Source organism: Neoarius graeffei, chromosome 10 (genome assembly GCF_027579695.1).
Source record: "Neoarius graeffei isolate fNeoGra1 chromosome 10, fNeoGra1.pri, whole genome shotgun sequence".
NCBI classification, from domain to species: domain Eukaryota; kingdom Metazoa; phylum Chordata; class Actinopteri; order Siluriformes; family Ariidae; genus Neoarius; species Neoarius graeffei.
The window spans coordinates 3783686-3803066 of NC_083578.1; the positions used below are offsets into that span (position 1 = coordinate 3783686).

The window sequence follows — 19381 nt, forward strand, 5'->3', positions numbered from 1 at the left end:
GCCCCTCCCCTGGAACCAATTTGCCTTGGGAGACCCTTCCAGGGGCTAATGCTCCAGACAACACAGCTCCCAAGATCACCAGGGGACACAAACCCCTCCACCACATTCAGGTGGTGATTCTTCAGAGGGGATCAAAATAATTGAGCTTGCATAATACTGGAGTAACTTATAGGCATGCTGTACCATTACTATGAATGAGTAAGTATGTCTGAACTTTTGCCTGGAATTGTAAAATATATAGGGAAGCTTAAATCTCCTTTCTAAAACCCGCTTCAAATTAATGGTCTATGAGTCTGGACACGGGTGGCACGGTGGTGTAGTGGTTAGCGCTGTCGCCTCACAGCAAGAAGGTCCGGGTTCGAGCCCCGTGGCCGGCGAGGGCCTTTCTGTGCGGAGTTTGCATGTTCTCCCTGTGTCCGCGTGGGTTTCCTCTGGGTGCTCCGGTTTCTCCCACAGTCCAAAGACATGCAGGTTAGGTTAACTGGTGACTCTAAATTGACCGTAGGTGTGAATGTGAGCGTGAATGGTTGTCTGTGTCAGCCCTGTGATGACCTGGCGACTTGTCCAGGGTGTACCCCGCCTTTCGCCCGTAGTCAGCTGGGATAGGCTCCAGCTTGCCTGCGACCCTGTAGAACAGGATAAAGCGGCTAGAGATAATGAGATGAGATGAGTTTGGACACTGTAGTACGTACAGTACATCAATCCATCCATTATCTGTAACTGCTTATCCTGTGCAGGGTCATGGGCAAGCTGGAGCTTATCCCAGCTGACTATGGGTGAGAGGCGGGGTACACCCTGGACAAGTCGCCAGGCAGGGCCAACACATAGAGACAGATAACCATTCACACTCACTTTCATACCTGTGGTCAATTAAGAGCCACCAATTAACCTAACCTGCATGTCTTTGGACTGTGGGGGAAACCGGAGCACCCAGAGGAAACCCATGCAGACACAGGGAGAACATGCAAACTCCACACAGAAAGGCCCCCATCAGCCACTGGGCTCAAATCCAGAACCGTCTTGCTGTGAGGTGACAGTACTAACCACTACCGCCCACTGTAGTACATTAAAGGGTTAAATTTGTTCTCTTTATATTCTTTTCCATCATCCAGGACACCGTCGTGGCTCTCCAGGCCCTGGCGAAATACAGTACCGCCACCTACAGACCAGAAGGACTCATTACTGTTTCTGTAACATCACCATCAGGGCTGATTACCTCATTTGCAGTCACTCAGAGTAACAGGTTGCTGTATCAGGAGAGTCAGCTGAAGGAGGTTCCTGGAGATTACAGAATCAAAGCAGAAGGGAAAGGCTGTGTGTACGTGCAGGTCTGTAGATCACCAATTCACACTTTACTTCCTCACCTCAGTTCCTTTATTAATTAAGCAGATTCTCAGAGGGTCAGTCTGGTGAATAATTGTGCTAATAATGTGTTTTATTTACTTCTAGTTCACTTTGAGCTACAATATCCCTCCTCCTCCTGATCGCTCTTCATTCAGCATCTCAGCCTCAGTGTCTGGAAACTGCAGGGTCCCAAATCCATCTCTGAATGTGACCATTACTGTCATGTGAGCTCTACCGCACCTCCATAATCTACAAGATAGGAAACAAGAATGAATCACAAATTATCTCTATTAATACATGATTGTGTTAATAGGCAGGGCCGTCGACAGGGGGGGACAACCGGGTATTTTGTCCCGGGCCCAGGCATGAGGGGGGGCCCAGAACTGGTCCCTCATGAAGATGCCATTAATCATTCTGTTTCATTTCAAAATGTGTTGATTTGGGGGAGAAAAATGTGCTATATTTGCATTCAATGAATGATTTCTGGTTCTTTTGCCTTTATTGTCTTCGAAAATAGATTCAAGAACCCACCTACCACCCCTAATGCAGAAATGGTTTGGTCTTTGATTAAGGCGCCAAATAACACGGCACTATTCCATCATAACGCTTCGACAATAAGCGTGCGAGCCCGTTTGCCAACATGCACAAGTCAGGAGCAAAGAAAAGAAAAGAAAAGAGAAAACGAGATGAAGAAGCCAAGAGCCTCAGGGGCTCACTGCATAGATATTTTAGAAAATATTTAGATGATGCAGCAGGTGGTGAACGCAGTGGGGCAGCTGAGCCAGGTAAGACACAGAGAACTTTTTTCCAGCCCCGTAATGTAACCCCAGCACGCGCGACGCGCCATTCATAATTATAAAGTAGGGGATAGCAGGGTACACTGAGTGAACACTGAAATGCACAGGGCATTGAATTATTTCATAAACATATCGGTTTAATAACACTGTGTTGCATATATCTCAATGAAGCAAAGAATAGCACATTGGCCCGCAATCATATCCAAATGTTTTAGGCACGCTTGCTGAGCTGCGCTGAGCTGGACTCCGGTTAGCTGAAAGCCCGTGGAACGCTGCCTCTTGTTAATTAAACCTTATTTTGTTGGAAATCATCCCGTGTAGATACGACGGCATGTGAAATTGCCAGCTAGACAGAGTTTAATGTAACGAATGGGCTATAAATGGGGTGTTTTGAGGTTAGTCTGTTGCAAAACATTAAACTTTCGCTTAGACTGGATACTCTTCAAACAATTCCCTTGCTCAAGTGAAAAATGATAGGCCTGTATGAAAAGCGCAATTAATGAAAGTAGCCTAATAAGCCCTAAATGAATAAAACAACCTCTGTTTTATTGTTGTTGCTTACACGTTAAGATTTTGAAATCTTCTCGGTCCAGTTCTATATCCAGGGAACGTTGTAATCCTTTTGGTTTATCCGTAATAAACGTGTCAGCCCCCAGGTAAGATAGGCTAATGTTACGTGGTTGGGAGGGTGTCAATTTTTTTTGTAACATTCTAAATCGAGTACTGAAAGGACGTTTATGAAAAACAAGACAAAAAAAATACACTGAAAAACTCACTGTGGTGATGCTTCTATGTTCAGATTTTGGGAAAGCCATAACTCCGTTCTCATTGAGGCCCAGTTCCATCCCGGAAACAATCATTTTGGTTTATCCGTAATAAATGGAATTTCAGCCCCCTGGGCAGATGACGTAACGTGGTTGGGAGAAGAGCGATGGAATTCCTACTTTCGTATCTCTGGTTGGGAGTGTGATAGGCTAATAATAATAATAATAATAATAATAATAAATATTACTATTATTTATTAACAATTAAAAAAATGTGAAAGTTTGACAAATGTGAAAGTGTGTCAAACTTTAGGCCTAGGCTTACTTGTAAGCTTTGGGATATGTTATCCAATTTGCTCATCTTTCATTATTCCTTTCTGTGATTGATAGTCATTTAAATATTTTTCAAATGGTTAATTGTGAAATGGTTGATTTTGACCCCTGTTAATGTAGCCAGGCCTACTTTGTAATAAAATATTTTACCTCTAGAAACTGTTGAGGGTGGAAGCTCCAAGGAGGATGAGAGAGAGAAAGGAGAGGCTACCAGGGAGGATGAGAGAGAGGAGAGAGAGGGTACCAAAGAGGATGACAAAGAGGAGAGAGAGACTAGGCCTACCAGGGAGGATGAGAGAGAGGAAAGAGAGGCTACCAAAGAGGATGAGAGAGAGGAAAGAGAGGTTATCAGTGAGAGAGAAGGAGGAGAAAGAGAAAGCCAAATTGATGCAGGAGGAGGGAGTCCATCCCTCAGAGTAGAGGAACAGTCAGAGGCTACCAGTGAGAGAGAAGAGGGTGAGAGAGAAAGTCACAGTGGAGTGGAAGGGGCTCATTTCCCTGATTACCTTGATCCTGCCTTATGGCCAGCAAACATGGGAGACACTGACAGAGTAAATGTTGTGCGTGTGATGGCGAAACGAGCACCGTTTTCAGAGATGGCAAAAGACTTGCCAGCAGATGCAGAAGGGAGGGTATTTCCCCACTATTTAACATATTCCACCTCTCACAATGGACGGGAAAAAATTGAAAGGGACTGGATAGTCTACAGCAGGACAAAGAGGGCCTTATTTTGCCTACCATGTTTACTGTTCTCCCATGAAGTACAGAAAAGGTCAACAAGTGCACTAAATTCAACAGAAGGGATGCACATTTCTAATGTGAAATACAAAAAATTGTACGAAAGATTTCCAGAACATGAGAGAAATGTTGCACACAAACATTGTTATTGGAAGTGGAAAAACCTGCAACATTCTGTTTTGCATGCAGCTGGGATTGATTGTGAACAACAAAAATTGCTGGAGACAGAAATTGAAAAAAACAAAGTACTACTGAAGCGACTGCTGGATGTGACCCTGTATTTGGCTTCCAGAAATCTGCCATTCAGGGGCAGCACATGCACCATCGATGAGCCAGATAATGGTAATTTCCTCGGCCTAATTGAGCTGTTATCGAGGTATGACAGTGTCCTAAAGGATCACGTCAAAACCATCAGACAGAATCTGCTACAGGGGAAAAGGCTCCAAGCACATTACCTCTCATCGTCCAGCCAAAATGAGTTCATTGAAATTTGTGCACAACGTGTCCTTAACACCATTTTGAAGGAAAGGGAGGAAACATCCTTTTACTCAATAATTTGTGATGCAACCCCAGACATCTCCAACCTGGAGCAAAATGTCCTTTTACTGAGGTATGTCAACCAAACTGAAGGTGAATGGGAAATAAATGAACGTTTCCTGGAATTCAAAGATTTCTCAAAGAAGACTGGCAAGGAAATAGCCAGAATGATGGAAGAAACACTTGCTCAACATGGTGTAGATATAGTTGATTGCAGGGGTCAGTGTTATGACAATGGGGCAAATATGGCAGGAAAGGTGAAAGGGGTACAAGCACGCATACTTAGTAAAAACCCCTTGGCCAAATTTTCACCATGTGCATCTCACACCTTGAACTTGGTTGGTGTTCATGCTGCCAAAGCCTGCCCAGAAGTGGACCTTTTCTTTGGATTTATCAATCAGCTATACAAGCTGTTCAGTGGCAGCCCTCATCGTTGGGAAATCCTGCAGAAAGTTTGAGGATGTTCTCTTCACATGTTATCAGACACGCGATGGAGTGCCCGGATTGAAGCTGTGCGCCCAGTGGCAAAGCATTTGTCTGGTGTGATAAAGGCACTAGACACACTGATTTCAGCAGGAAATCTGAGCAATGAAACAAAAGCTGAAGCACATGGGCTGAAAACATATTTTCAGTCATTTAATGCTGTCTTGCTCCTCACAATTTGGGTGAAGGTGCTGCAATGTATTGAGGACAGAAATATCATAAGCCAGTCCTCAGCCATCTCACTCGATGTCCAAGCATCCAATATTAAAGAGTTAGAGGGGGAGATTGCCTACATGCGTTCCTGTTGGGAAAATTTTCTGAAAGAGGCAACTGTTGTTGCCACATCCTTGGGCATCAGTGCCAACATTGAAATGAGGGTGAGAAAGAGGAAGTGCTTCTTTGATGAGGTAGAAGAGCAAGAGACCGAGGTGCAAAGTCCAGAGAACCTCTTCCGAGACAGGGTGTTTCATGCTACAATGGACAGCATAATGTCCCAATTACAAACAAGATTTTCATCAATGCAGCAGATATGTGGGGAATTCTGTGTCCTATGGAAATTCAGAGATATGCCAGAGGAGAGCATCAGTGAAGCATGCACAATGCTCTCTGAGAAATACAAGAGTGACCTGACAGAGTCCCTTGAGGACCAGATCCAGCACATTAAAAAGATATATAGTGCAACATTCCAAGAAAATCTTCAACCCCTGGATCTACTGAATGCCATACACAAAATGGGGCTACAGAGCATCTATGGGGACTTCTGCATCTTGTTGAGGATCTTCCTGTCCCTGCCTGTGACTGTGGCTGGAGGTGAGCGTGCCTTTAGTAAAATGAAGCTCATAAAGAACTACCTGCACTCAAACATGTCACAGGAGAGGCTCAATGGGCTGGCTATGCTCTCTATAGAGCGCGAACTTGCAAAGAAGCTGGACTTCAATGACCTTATTGACAACTTTGCCACAGCAAAAGTCCGGCGCATTGCATTTCGCACCTGAATAGTTGCAGACTAAGGAAATGTTCAAACTGTAAATATGTTGAAATAAAATGGTTGACTGTTATAATGGGCTTGGAATACCTGTTATTTAAGGGTTGGAGTGAATGGAGACTGTGAAAAGAGGGGTTGGGTGTGGGTGGTTGCTGTGTGGCGATGTGCGTGCACGCGTATGTGTGTGTGTGGGGGGCACTCAGATTATTTGGGGGGGGCCCACTCAGATTATTTTGTCCCGGGCCCAGCCAAAGCTGTCAACGGCCCTGTTAATAGGTATAATGTTGATTGAAGTTATTTAATCAAAGCCAGAATATAATTGAATGCAAGAGTTTACATGCTTTTAGGACTAAATAAAGACAAAGAAATGTAATTGAATTAATTTTCCGAATACACCTCTTTAAAATGTGTATTTGCTGAAGTATTCTTAACCATGTGACAGAACTTGGAGTCTGTATGGCCAAGTTTACATTAGACCGTATCAGCGGATCATCAGATTAACGTTTTTAAAATGATTCGCGTGCACACAGCAACACCAATACACGGATACGCTCGGCTCCGCAGGCATCCTGCGCTCCAAATCACTCCGCCCTGAACAGCGAGTGCCCTCTGGAGGGTGCGCACTCCGGCCCTGCGCAGCTCACAGAGCGTGCGAGTATAGCGCACGAGCATTGATTCGGGACTGAGCCGCTGTGTGTGTGATCCCAGCGCATATCACTTACCACTTGCAAGTGGAAGGATGGCAAGCCTAAAGACAAGCATAACTACACAATGGGCAGTATTTGCATCAGTATTTGCAGTATTTTCATACTTTTATACTCTTTAATGAAAGGTGATACAAGGCGGAAGTCCGCGCCGTTTTTCAGCAGTCGCGTCACATGACCAACGCCAGCGAATCAGGAAGGTGGATGTCACAGTGACGTTGTCCAATGACGACGCCAGCTAGAGCTCAGCACAAGCATATCCGCGTATTCTCAATGTTTACACAGCACCGGACCAGACACGAACTGGATTGAATACATGGACCCTGGCGGATTCCCGTTTCCCGGCGTTTCCAGGCGGTTTAATGTAAACGGACAGTGCATCTGCGAAGAAAACGAGACAGATACGGTCTAATGTAAACTTGGCCTAAGTGTATACTGTCTTACCTGTTACATCTTTAAATAATAAGCATAATGTTCAATTAATTTTTCATAAATTCTAGAAATTTCTTTTTCGAAAGCTGAGGTGATTGTATATGAACTGTGTTACTCAGTTACTTCAGAACAAAAAGAGAATGTGAAAGATTAATGATCTTTTAATTTCAGGTATACCGGTCAGCGTGAGGATACCAACATGGTGGTCATTGAAGTCAAGCCTCTTTCTGGATTCAGTGTGGACTTGAACTCTGTGCAGCTCATGAACGGCAAATCAAACGTAACAAACCTTTAACTGGAAGCATAAAGCATGGACGCTGATCTAAAGATTTACACTTATTCAGAATTGTGTGTAACAGGGAAAGGTTGATGAGCCATAGTGAAACCGAACCAAATGCTGTTCCAAACATCACTATATTGATGGATCAGTTTTTATTCTGATTATTTTTTTTTATTCTAGATGACTGATGGAGTTGTGAAACGTGTGGATCAAACTGATGGTAATGCAATCATCTACCTGAATAAAGTAAGAAAAAACACCCACACCCAAACTTACAATGGGATTTCTCTAAAACCTCATTAACCCTCATGTTCAAGTCATTTTAAATTGAAACCAGAACAGTACTAGTTCATTTTTTCCTCCTTTCTTTTTCTTGCTTGGCTTTTCATTCTGTTTTTTGAAGCAACATAAAATATTTTAAAAATTAATTATTTTACTCAAAATAATTAGACTATTGTTATTTTATGAGTAGTTAGGTTAATGCAGCATTAGTGCAAATTGATATTTTTCGCTCCTTTGCTCCCCCTATGGTTCTGGAGCAAAATTCACTTTTATGCCACTGTCATAAAAACGAATCGCACTTTGAGCTCCCCTCAGAGCATTTATCAACAAGTTAAAAGATACAGAACCGGCAAAGACAATATGAAAAGCCGAAGAACAACGTCGTCTGACAATATAATATTACAAGATTTTACACAAATGTGACTGCACAGTTTTGTTTATAGTGACATTGGAGATCAACATTAACATAACAAAAAGAAAAATGAAAAAGAATGACAGAAAGTTCTTGTTTCCTGAAATACTGTGTTTGCATTTTCAGGTATTGTACATTGTTTGCTCGGTGTTTGAATGTGGAGGATGTGTGTAATTGAATATAAATGTTGTTGGTGACATGATCTCTGCACATATTTCACCGAATATACATTAGACAGTGTAATTTATTACAAGCTAGCTGATTTAGATTGCAAGGTTGAAAGCTTTCGAGGCTTATTTGGCATGAGATTGCCAAAGACTGACCAAATATTTTGGCTTGAGATTTGACCAAACACTAGCCTAAGACGAGACTGTGCTTAAATATTACTTGCTGCTTTTCATAGCTGGAATAAAAGGGCTAAGTCAGTATATTTATTGCTAAAGCTGTACATTGCATGAAATTTAATGTACAATAGCAGCCTGAGGGTGAAACTAAACTGGCAAGATGGAATCCCAGGTTTCTGTAACAATGTTATCAGATTGTTGCAGAAAATAATATAATATGACTAATATAAGTGCTAAGTTTTGGGCATTGAGCATGTGCCATCTTTGACTGCCATGCAGTGGAGTAGTAAGGCATCCCCTTCCCTCCATTAGCCTGGGGTAGTGCCTTGAGCAAGCACTAGCGACCCCTCGATCCCCCTGGTCAGGGCTATGACTGCAGACTGGTCTCGGCAGACTGCATGGAGGAGACCACTATCTGGTGGTTCAGTGGGCAGGAACACAGACCCAGAAAAGCGTTCATGGAGCGTGATCAGGGCACAGTGCAACACATAGAACACTGTTGGCCATCCACTGCATCCCGACCTAGCTCCAGCCATCTTGAGTCTGTCTTGCCCCTGAACCCAGTTAGGTTGGGACGAGAGTGTGTCAACTCTCCCTCACTCTAATCCAAGTCATGCACAAGTCATGACCTTCAAATTCATGTCCTCTGGCAGTGAGCGAGTGGTGAAGCAGCAGGTGCAGAAACACTGGAAGCTGTAGTCACAAACCTGCACAAAGACAGCCCAGGGCATAGGCTGGAATGATGCGGGCTTTTTTCGGTTGCAGCTCCAAAATTATGGAATGCATTGCCACTGCACATTAGACAGGCCTCCTCACTGTCTAATTTTAAAACTCTTCTTAAAACGCACCTCTTTTCTTTAGCTTTTAACACCATGCAGGTTGTTGATTTTATGTACACATTTTATTTGGAGTGGACTGCCTATTTAATTATTTATTTTTATTTTATGTTTTATGGTGCTATTTTATTGTACAGCACTTATTTTATTGCATAGTTTTATTGTGTTTATTTATTGTACAGCACTTTGGAAACCTTTGTGTTTATTTAAACTGTGCTTTATAAATAAAATTGGATTGGATTGGATGATGCAGCAGCAGAGTTCGGCAGCCCCCTGGGTGTCTGAGCAGCCTTGTTTAGGATTCACTCTGCTCACCTCCATGAAAGAAGGGGCTAGAAAAGGTGTTCCAAACATAGCCTGCTTCACCTCACCCTGGTCAACACACCGTGGCTGGTGGGGATCCCACTCAGGGGACAGAATACAACAAACATATAGTGAAGGCACTCAACCTTGGAATGTGGAACGTCGACATGTGGGTGTACCTTCAAAGCCTGGATTGACTTTGTCAGTCATCTCTGAACCCACACCCACCACCCACCAAACTGATGTCATGGTTGTCTTCAACCCCAGAGGATGAACATCAAGTGCTAACCACAAACAAAATTCAACAGCATCATGACAATGCTATGTCTTGAAAACTTGTATCTTGAACTAAACCTGCATGCTCAGACATTTCTGTTACAGTGCAGTAGTCAAAGTAACTTGGAGCAGGAGCATGCTAAGCTGACATAACCAGAACCCCAGACAATATGCTGCTAACATCAGCTAATCAACTAAATTTGAATAATGTAAACATGGGTGGTAAGCTGGAAATACAGTGTAAACTGAGTGTAAAAATGTGTATGACTCCTCTCATCCCACACTTTGTTTATAAACATAGTAAAGAATGACGTAGGGCGGCACAGTGGTGTAGTGGTTAGCGCTGTCGCCTCACAGCAAGAAGGTCTGGGTTCGAGCCCCGTGGCCAGCGAGGGCCTTTCTGTGCGGAGTTTGTATGTTCTCCCCGCGTCCGCGTGGGTTTCCTCCGGGTGCTCCGGTTTCCCCCACAGTCCAAAGACATGCAGGTTAGGTTAACTGGTGACTCTAAATTGACCGTAGGTGTGAATGTGAGTGTGAATGGTTGTCTGTGTCTATGTGTCAGCCCTGTGATGACCTGGCGACTTGTCCAGGGTGTACCCCGCCTTTCGCCCATAGTCAGCTGGGATAGGCTCCAGCTTGCCTGCGACCCTGTAGAACAGGATAAACTGGCTAGAGATAATGAGATGAGACATTTAATATTGTGAAGTGTTCTCAATACAAGTTCCTGCTCTCACTTGCGTTAAAGCAACTGTAAACAGTTGTTCCCTCAAGTTTCTTCTTCACCCTCCATTTTTCTTTCTCTTGAAGTAAATAAGACAAATACAATGCAGTTTGTCATGTTGCAGAGAAACTGCAAAGCTTAAAGTCCTCTGTTCTAAAAATGTCAGAAAACTTAAAATGACAGCTTTAGAAGAAGAAACCTTTATTTGTCACATGCACACTTCAAGCACAATGAGATTCATCCTCTGCATTTAACCCATCTGAAGCAGTGAACACACACCCACACCCCCAGAGCAGTAGGCAGCCACACTACAGCGCCCGGGGAGCAGTCAGGGGTTAAGTACCTTGCTCAAGGGCACTTCAGCCCAAGGCCACCCCATGTTAACCTACTGCATGTCTTTGAACTGTGGGGGAAAACGGAGCACCCAGAGGAAACCCACGCAGACACAGGGAGAACATGCAAACTCCACACAGAAAGGCCCCCGCCGACTGCTAGGCTCGAACCCAGAACCTTCTTGCTGTGAGGCAACAGTGCTAACCACTACACCACCATGCCGCCCATCTGACTGATACAAAGTGCTGATAAAATGTTAAATAAAATAGCTTTTGAAACAGACGGTAATTTTGTTTTATATCTGTCTGTTTTAGCTGAATAAAGAAGTGGAGAAGGTGTACACCCTGACGATTGTACAGAACCTTCCAGTGAAGAACCTAAAACCTGCTGTTGTGAAGGTTTATGACTACTACAAGCCCGGTATGCAATCTGTACTTCTTTATCAAGTAAAATTTCTATATTTAGCTGTTTAAAGAAATTACACACAGAGCTCAGTGTGTCTTGTTTCTTATGAGAGCTAAAGCCTAATTGTCTGTTTTTTTCTTCTAAAGACGAGAAAGCTGCAACTGAGTACACCTCTCCATGTTCAGTTCAGTGAGAATTTGTACAGGATCTCAGCAAAAATCCAGCGCAAGAGCTTTTGTCCACATTTCACTTATTTTTATGGAAATTTTTTGGGTAGCTTACAGCCATCAACATCTCAACTTTTTTTCCATTTCACAGAACTTCAGTAACTAATTAATAGTGTGTTTAAGGTTTTTTTTTTCCTCTCTTCTTTTCATTATGCTCAACTTCAGTAATCAAGATATATTTGTTGTTCAGAAAGTTCCTATTTCTAATGTATACTATATAAGCTTTACACAATAAATCATTTACAGATGCAATGTCACTCCACAAGACTGTTTATTTCAGGTGTTGACTTTATTTTTTACTGTTTGATGGTCTCACATGAATTAAAAAGGCAAGAAATTCTAGCAATTAATGCTTGACAAGACACACCTAGCCAAGGCCAGGGAGCAGACAAACAGACTAAACTGACCATCTGCTAGCTGCCTTAGGCCTTCATTAAGGTTCCACTATATTGAGATTGTGTCTGTTCCCTGAGCTATCTGAAAATTTAGAAATATTCAGAGTTTGTTTTAGTAACCCAGTCAACATTAAATTAGATCATACTGAATGTACAGCCAGCACATTTCATCTAAAGCTCGAGCTGTTAAATATTACAACCCCAATTCCAAAAAAGTTGGGACTGTGTAAACTGTAAATAATACACAGAGTGCAATAGGGTAAAGTTTGGCGTTCTACAAGGTTCTGTCTTAGGCCCATTGCTTTTTTTTTCACTTTATATATGTTATCTCTGGATAATATTATTTATAAGCATGGTATTAGTTTCCACTGTTATGCTGATGACACACAGTTGTATGTTTCTGCAAAGCCAGGTGAGAGACACCAGCTTAATAAAATTAAGGACTGTGTAAAGGACATTAGATAGTGGATGCTTATTAACTTTCTTCTGTTTAACTCTGACAAGACAGAAGTACTTGTATTCGGACCACATGCAGCTAAAAGTAGGTTTTCTGATTCCATCGTAACTCTGTGTGGCCTTTCTGTTTCTTCATGTGCAGTAATAAAAGACCCCGGGGTGATTATTGACCCCAGTCTTTCATTTGAAATTCATATTGATAACATTACAAGGACAGCTTTGTTTCATCTCAAAAATATTGCTAAGATAAGAAATATGTCACTACATGATGCAGAAAATCTGGTTCAGGTTGGATTACTGTAATGCCTTACTGTCTGGATGTTCCAATAAGTGCATAAACAAGCTCCAGTTAGTTCATCATACCTGCAAACTAGTCACCTTTCGGTGAAATTCGCCGTTTTGATCCCAAAATAGGTCACTTGTGTGAATCGTGTAGATCCGAAGAGTTTTTTTTTTTTTTGGGGGGGAGGTTACGTTGCCGAACATTTCGTTTCAATGTACTACTACTTCAAAGTACTACTACTACTTTTCTCCTCACACCCACATTCAGACCATTTCCGCCTTCTTCATACTTCAAACGTCTCTCTGATTGGATGACATTCCAACGAGCCAATAGTCTTACAGAACGCTGGACAGTATCCGTGAATTGTAACTGAATAGAGGCGGGGTTTTCTTGAATACGGGTGTGTATAGGAGGATGGCAGAGATCATCCAAACGCAATGCAGAAAGGGACACTGAGTCTTGAAAACAGCTCACGGAATCATATTTTCTGATTTTTTCCGGAACTCTATATTACATCTGGAGACGGAAAAACATTTTTAGTATGCGGAGAAAGCTGTGTTACGATGAGTGTGATTTAAAGAGGCTTTAGGGTGGGTTTTTTGGTACCTGTGATTTGGTGGTCTGTGAGTCGCGTTTTTATGACGTAAGATGCAAGGGGCGGGGCTGTTATGTTTGAACGGAACGCGCGACACGGGAGATGTTTCTGTGGGCTGAAACAAAACAAAACAAAAAAAATGTCAAATCAGTTTGAATAAAGTCATTTTTTGTTGAACATAAGGATCTATAAACGCGTGTTTTGGGTAAGAGAAATAATTTTTATGTGAAACTATTGGTGGGATTGTCAAAATTATAACGTAATATGTGTTGATCTCGGTTGTATTCAGAGAACCACTTGTGTGTGTGAGTGAGAGAGAGAGATTCTCTCTCACTCACACACACACACACACACACACACACTCTCACACCATGAATTTGGCAGCACTGAAGGAAAGGAGGGCTGAATTTGGTGTCCAGCCATCTACCAGTGCTGCTGGTAATCGGGCAGAGGTGGTGAAGAAGGATAGCATGGCGCGAAAGAGGCACATGGCAGAGCAGCATAAACGTGCCCTTGAACGGCTTGTTCGGGCCAAAAGGTCTAAAAAATGATAAACTGGTCTGCTGAAGAAAGTTTCCAGTGTCACACTTCAAAAATTACTTTTTTAAATTCAAATTTTACTTTTTATACTTTTCCTTCCTTAATGGTAATGTAATGAGGTGTCAGATGCAAAACTGAAAATTGCAAAGCTAAAAATAAATAAATCTTGTCTTTGTTTTAAATGTTGTCTTTTCCCTTTATTTTCCTTGATCGCGCGCTGTTTAAGGGGGCCGGGGGGTTACCGGTAGTTTGTCACCTTTTTCAACCCTCATGAGTTTGCAGGTATGCAAAATGCAGCAGCAAGAGTCCTTACTAGAACCAGAAGATATGACCACATCACCCCTGTCTTATCCACTTTGTAATACTGATAGAATACTATTCCTGCAAATACTTTTTCGAGTTGTAACTTAAAATTTAAAGGAACAGTCCACCGTACTTCCATAATGAAATATGTTCTTTTCTGAATTGAGACGAGCTGCTCCGTACCTCTCCGAGCTTTGTGCAACCTCCCAGTCAGTCAGACGCGCTGTCGCTCCTGTTAGCAATGTAGCTAGGCTCAGCATGGCCAATGGTATTTTTTGGGGCTGTAGTTAGATGCGACCAAACTCTTCCGCGTGTTTCCTGTTTACATAGGTTTATATGACCAGTGACATGAAACAAAGTTCAGTTACACAAATTGAAACGTGGCGATTTTCTATGCTATGGAAAGTCCGCACTATAATGACAGGCGTACTAACACCTTCTGCGCGCTTCGACAGCGCATTGATACCTTCACTCGGAGTTGTACCATTTTTTTAGACAGGGCAGATGGACCAGGGCATTCGCCCGCCTGGCCATGCCCGACGAGGAGCGCTCTCGGCCGGCTTGGGAGGCAGACGGCAGCCCCTCCTGGAAGTGTGGTTTTAAAGGAACTTGGCAGGATTCCTTTGTTATATGTCGGTAATACACATATTGCAATTTTGTTCAGTTGGGTCACATTTCATGAGAGTTACAGCCCTTGATTAACAAAATTATAATTTAACAATTTCATGGAAGTGTGTTTCCCTCCTGGAAGTCAAAGGACTCCCAGGAGGGGCTGCCGTCTGCCTCCCAAGCCGGCCGAGAGCGCTCCTCGTCGGCCACGGCCAGGCAGGCGAATGCCCTGATCCGTCCGCCCTGTCTAAAAAAAATGGTACAACTCCGGGTGAAGGTATCAATGCGCTGTCGAAGCGCGCAGAAGGTGTTAGTACATCTGTCATTATAGTGCGGACTTTCCATAGCATAGAAAATCGCCACGTTTCAATTTGTGTAACTGAACTTTGTTTCATGTCACTGCTCATATAAACCTATGTAAACAGGAAAAACGCAGAAGAGTTTGGTCGCATCTAACTACAGCCCCAAAAAATACCGTTGGCCATGCTGAGCCTAGCTACATTGCTAACAGGAGTAACAGCGCGTCTGACTGACTGGGAGGTCGCATAAAGCTCGGAGAGGTACGGATCAGCTCGTCTCAATTCAGAGAAGAACATATTTCATTATGGAAGTACGGTGGACTGTTCCTTTAAATACCTAGGAGTGTGGTTTGACAGTAAACTAAATTGGAACAATCACGTCTCTAAAGTAATAGCTAAAACTAACAAAGTGTTAAATGTCATGAGGTGTTTGACTGGCTTTTTTGGGGGGGTGGAAAAGAGCACCCTTCTGACCGTCTATCAAGCTATGATTAGGTCCATCTTTGATTATGGTTGTCAAGCTTATGGAGCTGCTGCAAGCTCTGTCTTAAAAAGACTTGATGTTATTCAGTCAAAGGCCCTTAGAGTCTGTTGCGGTGCATTTGCCTCCACATCAACCTCCGCTCTTCTTGTTGAAACAGGAGAGAAGCCTTTAATGTTAAGAAGGATCCAGCTCTCTCTTCACTAGTACTGGAACAGACTTAGGGAAAGAACCAGCATCTGCCCCGCAAGTTCCATGTTAACTGACATGTTAACTGACTGTTATGAATTTGCCTCTGATCAGGTGAGGAATCAGCCTTTTCTAAAACAATGTACGACATGGGCCAAAGATTTTAACTTACTTGACATGGTCCCAGTTAAAAGTACTTATTGGGGACCAGTCCCAACCTGGCCCCTCCCCTCTGTCCAGGTGGACTTTAGGTTACACGAGGACAAACATAATGAAGAGGTTGAATTTTCTACTGATTCTGCTACAGAGTATATTCAGCTTAACTGGAACTCTTGTTTGCAAATTTATACTGATGGATCCAAAGACCCAGATTCCGGAAGAGTGAGTTGTGCTTTCTATATCCTTCAGCTTAATATCAAAAATGGGTATAGACTTAGTGACAATATGGCTGTTTTTACAGCCGAGTCTATGGGTATCCTACAAGCTTTACAGTGGGTAGTGGAGGCACAGCCCAAAAATGTGGTTTTATGCTCTGACTCCTTTTCACTCCTACATTGTCTTAAAGTGTACACTTCCAATGCTCGTCCTGATTTAATTACTGACATTCTTATGCTGCTGAACAACCTACATAGGAGAGGTTGTGATGTATCATTTTTGTGGGTTCCTGCCCATATAGGTATAAAAGGGAACGAGGTAGTTGACCAACTGGCAAAAGAATATTTAAAGGTCCCGTGGCATCGTTTTTTCATTAATTGTGCAGTGGTCTCTAGTATGAATGAATGCCCTGTGAGCCGGTTTTGGTGAAAAAAATGCTGTGGTTCTGCTGTTTCAGGCTGTTCTAATTTGGGGGAGGAGCGGGTGGCGGGAGAGCGACAGGATTTCAGCTCTTATCATTAATATTCATGACATGTAAACATGTTACCTCTGATTGGCTAACAGCACTGTGACGCTACCTCCAGCGGGTCAGAACAAGTGGATGTGGGTGTCTTACTATGGCGAGAGAGAAGGAACAAACCGCCAAGGGAAAAATACCGTGCGCTGACGTCATTAAGGTGCAACGCGAGGAAATAAAATAAATTCAACAAATGTTTGGGTTTTTACTGAACAAACAAACAAATAAAATGAACGAGTGACTTAAAAAAAGAATGTGGGTGTCTTTGTAAAAACTGTTTTGATTGGCTATTATAACAGAGCATGCTGCATGCTTTCTGGTTTTGTAGTGCAGAGTACCTGGCTAACTGCAGGAAGCGGTTAGCTGCACAGCTAATGTAGCCATCAAGGCTAACACACCGATTTTAAAACACGGCAAAACGACTTAACAGTCATACACTTACTTGTTCGGTGTTTGTGGCTGATGCGGCAGGGATGCTTGGTACGGACCCAGGCTTCAGTGACAGTTGATGTGCAAAACCTGCCCTGTACTGTCCCAAGTTGTGGAAACATTCCTCAGGAAAATGCTTCCGACAAACATACACCGTCTTAGGTAGACTCGACGGCGTATTATTGGAGTAAATAAAATTAAGCCACTGCGTCTTCAGGGGCTCTCCCGTCGGCAGTAAAAACAGACTCCTTTCTGTGTTGTCACATCCATGTACAGCGCAATTTCCATGTTTCGCTCGCTTAGGTGGTGCCATGTTGTTGTGTCCTCTATGGTCTCCTCACTACAAAATTGAAGTGACGTATCTATGGTGGCAACTTTTGAGCTGGGCAGGCAATCCATACAGTGGGTGGGAATCGAGAGGGGGGGCGTGGGGATCATCTCCCTTGCTGACATAGTAAAGGGAAGAGCCTATCAACGTGCCATTTTGACGCGCCATTCTCAAATTTTGACAAAGGGTGGGCATAGTTTGGTTTACACATTATGAAATTTCTAGCCACTGGGGTGACTTAAGAAGGTCAGAGGAACTCATTTTAACATTAAAAAACCTCAGAAAGTGAAAATTTCATGCCATGGGACCTTTAAATAATGATGTGGTTACGTTGCCAGTTAGTCCAGGAAGGAGTGAGTTGAGGAGCCAGCTTAGGGGAAAAGTGTTCCAGACATGGCAAGCTCAATGGGACAAGGATTTAAAGGGGAGACACTTGTATTCAATCCAGCCTTCAGTAAATGCACATTGCACTCTATCAGGAGTCAGGTCCCAACAAGTGGTGCTGACCCGTCTCAGATTGGGGCATTGCGCCCTAAACTCTACGTTACATCTAATTCATAAACACAGAGACGGATTATGCGAAGTGTGCAGAGTTCCTGAGACAGTTTATGTTTTATTAGAGTGTGTGCAATATTATGAGTCTAGACGTACGTTTTTTAACGACTTGTCCGGCTTGGGTGTTACTACTGTTTCCCTCCCTGTTCTGCTTCAACTGAAGGATTCTAAAGTTACATCCAGTCTAGTTAGATTTTTAAAATCTTCTGGCCTTTACGCCAGAATCTAAGAGACTGATGGACTAGTAGTGGACTTAATTATCCTGTAGGTGGCGGTAATACACCGGATGGTGTCCAATCCGCCATTATATCCTGAAGAAGAAGAAGAAGAATGTATCTTTTTTTTTTTTTATTTATTTATTTTTATTGTCAGATATCATTGCATACATGTTGTATAAAAATATATATATAACAGTCTGCCAGGGGTTATGGCATGGAAATAATAGTAAAAAAAACAAAACAAAAACAAATAAACAGCAACAGAAACAGGAAAATAAATAAATTTACATGAATGCATTGTACAGCACAAAAAGGGAATAAGACTTCACAGCTTTCTTATTAAGAGAACAAGAGATGGACGCTATATAATGATTTACATAAATGGAGAATTCAATAAAGGTTGGCTTTACATTTTGAAATTTTGACTTGTGTATATAATGTTTGGCTAAAATGATAATGAGGTTAATTAAGTAAAACTCAGAAGTGGCATTCCTGTCTTGAGTAACAAAACCAAAGAGTACATTTTCCCATTTCAAAGCAAAATCAGGGTAGACAGAATCTATAATATATCTTGATAGTTTAGACCAAAATGTCTTTGTATGAGAACATGACCAAAATAAGTGTTCAAGTGTTTCTCTGTGATCCCTACAAAAGGTGCAGTTTACATCAATATCTTTAAGTTTCTGTAAATAGTGGTTGGTTGGGTAAAACCTATGTATCAACTTAAAAGAAATCTCTCTGACCTTATTAGTCAAGCAGAATTTATGTGGTAGCAGCCACACTTTATCCCAGCAAATGTCCCCTACATAACTAGACCAGAATGATACAGAAGGTGGCGCAGTGGTGATTTCTTGTTGGAAAAGTTGACGGATTGTTTTGTTTGAATTCTTATGATTTGAAAAGCAACTTCTTCCAACATTAGTCTCAGCAACATCACGCACAACAGGGTCATATAACTGACCCTTAAGGCCTCTAAATAAAGAAATTATGCCCGCAGGGATGGCATCAAAAACAACAGAAAAGTCCTTCGGGGTGACAGGGATACCATATTTAAGAAGAAACTCAGAATAGGAATAAAGATGACCATCTTGATTGAAGAGTTGATTAACTAAAATGATATTGTTATCAAACCAATGCTTTAAAAAGAGTGATCTGTTTTTAAATAAAATATGCTTATTGTTCCAAATATAAAATCTTTGTGGGCTAAAGTTGTGTTTATATATCAGTGACCAGGCCAACAGGATTTGTTTATGGTAAGAAGCAAGTTTTACAG

The 19381-nt window shown here is 42.3% G+C and overlaps 1 protein-coding gene across 1 annotated transcript in view; it reads left to right on the top strand.

Annotated features, from left to right (window-relative positions):
• LOC132892687 (alpha-2-macroglobulin-like) overlaps positions 1-11502 on the top strand; it is a 156973-nt gene extending 145471 nt beyond the window's left edge. Inside the window, exons 30-35 of the mRNA XM_060930999.1 lie at positions 1113-1328; positions 1450-1568; positions 7289-7397; positions 7578-7643; positions 11219-11324; positions 11456-11502. Of these exons, the coding sequence (XP_060786982.1) occupies positions 1113-1328; positions 1450-1568; positions 7289-7397; positions 7578-7643; positions 11219-11324; positions 11456-11502 (663 nt within the window). The remainder of the gene's footprint in view (positions 1-1112; positions 1329-1449; positions 1569-7288; positions 7398-7577; positions 7644-11218; positions 11325-11455) is intronic.
• The last annotated feature ends 7879 nt before the right edge of the window (positions 11503-19381 follow it).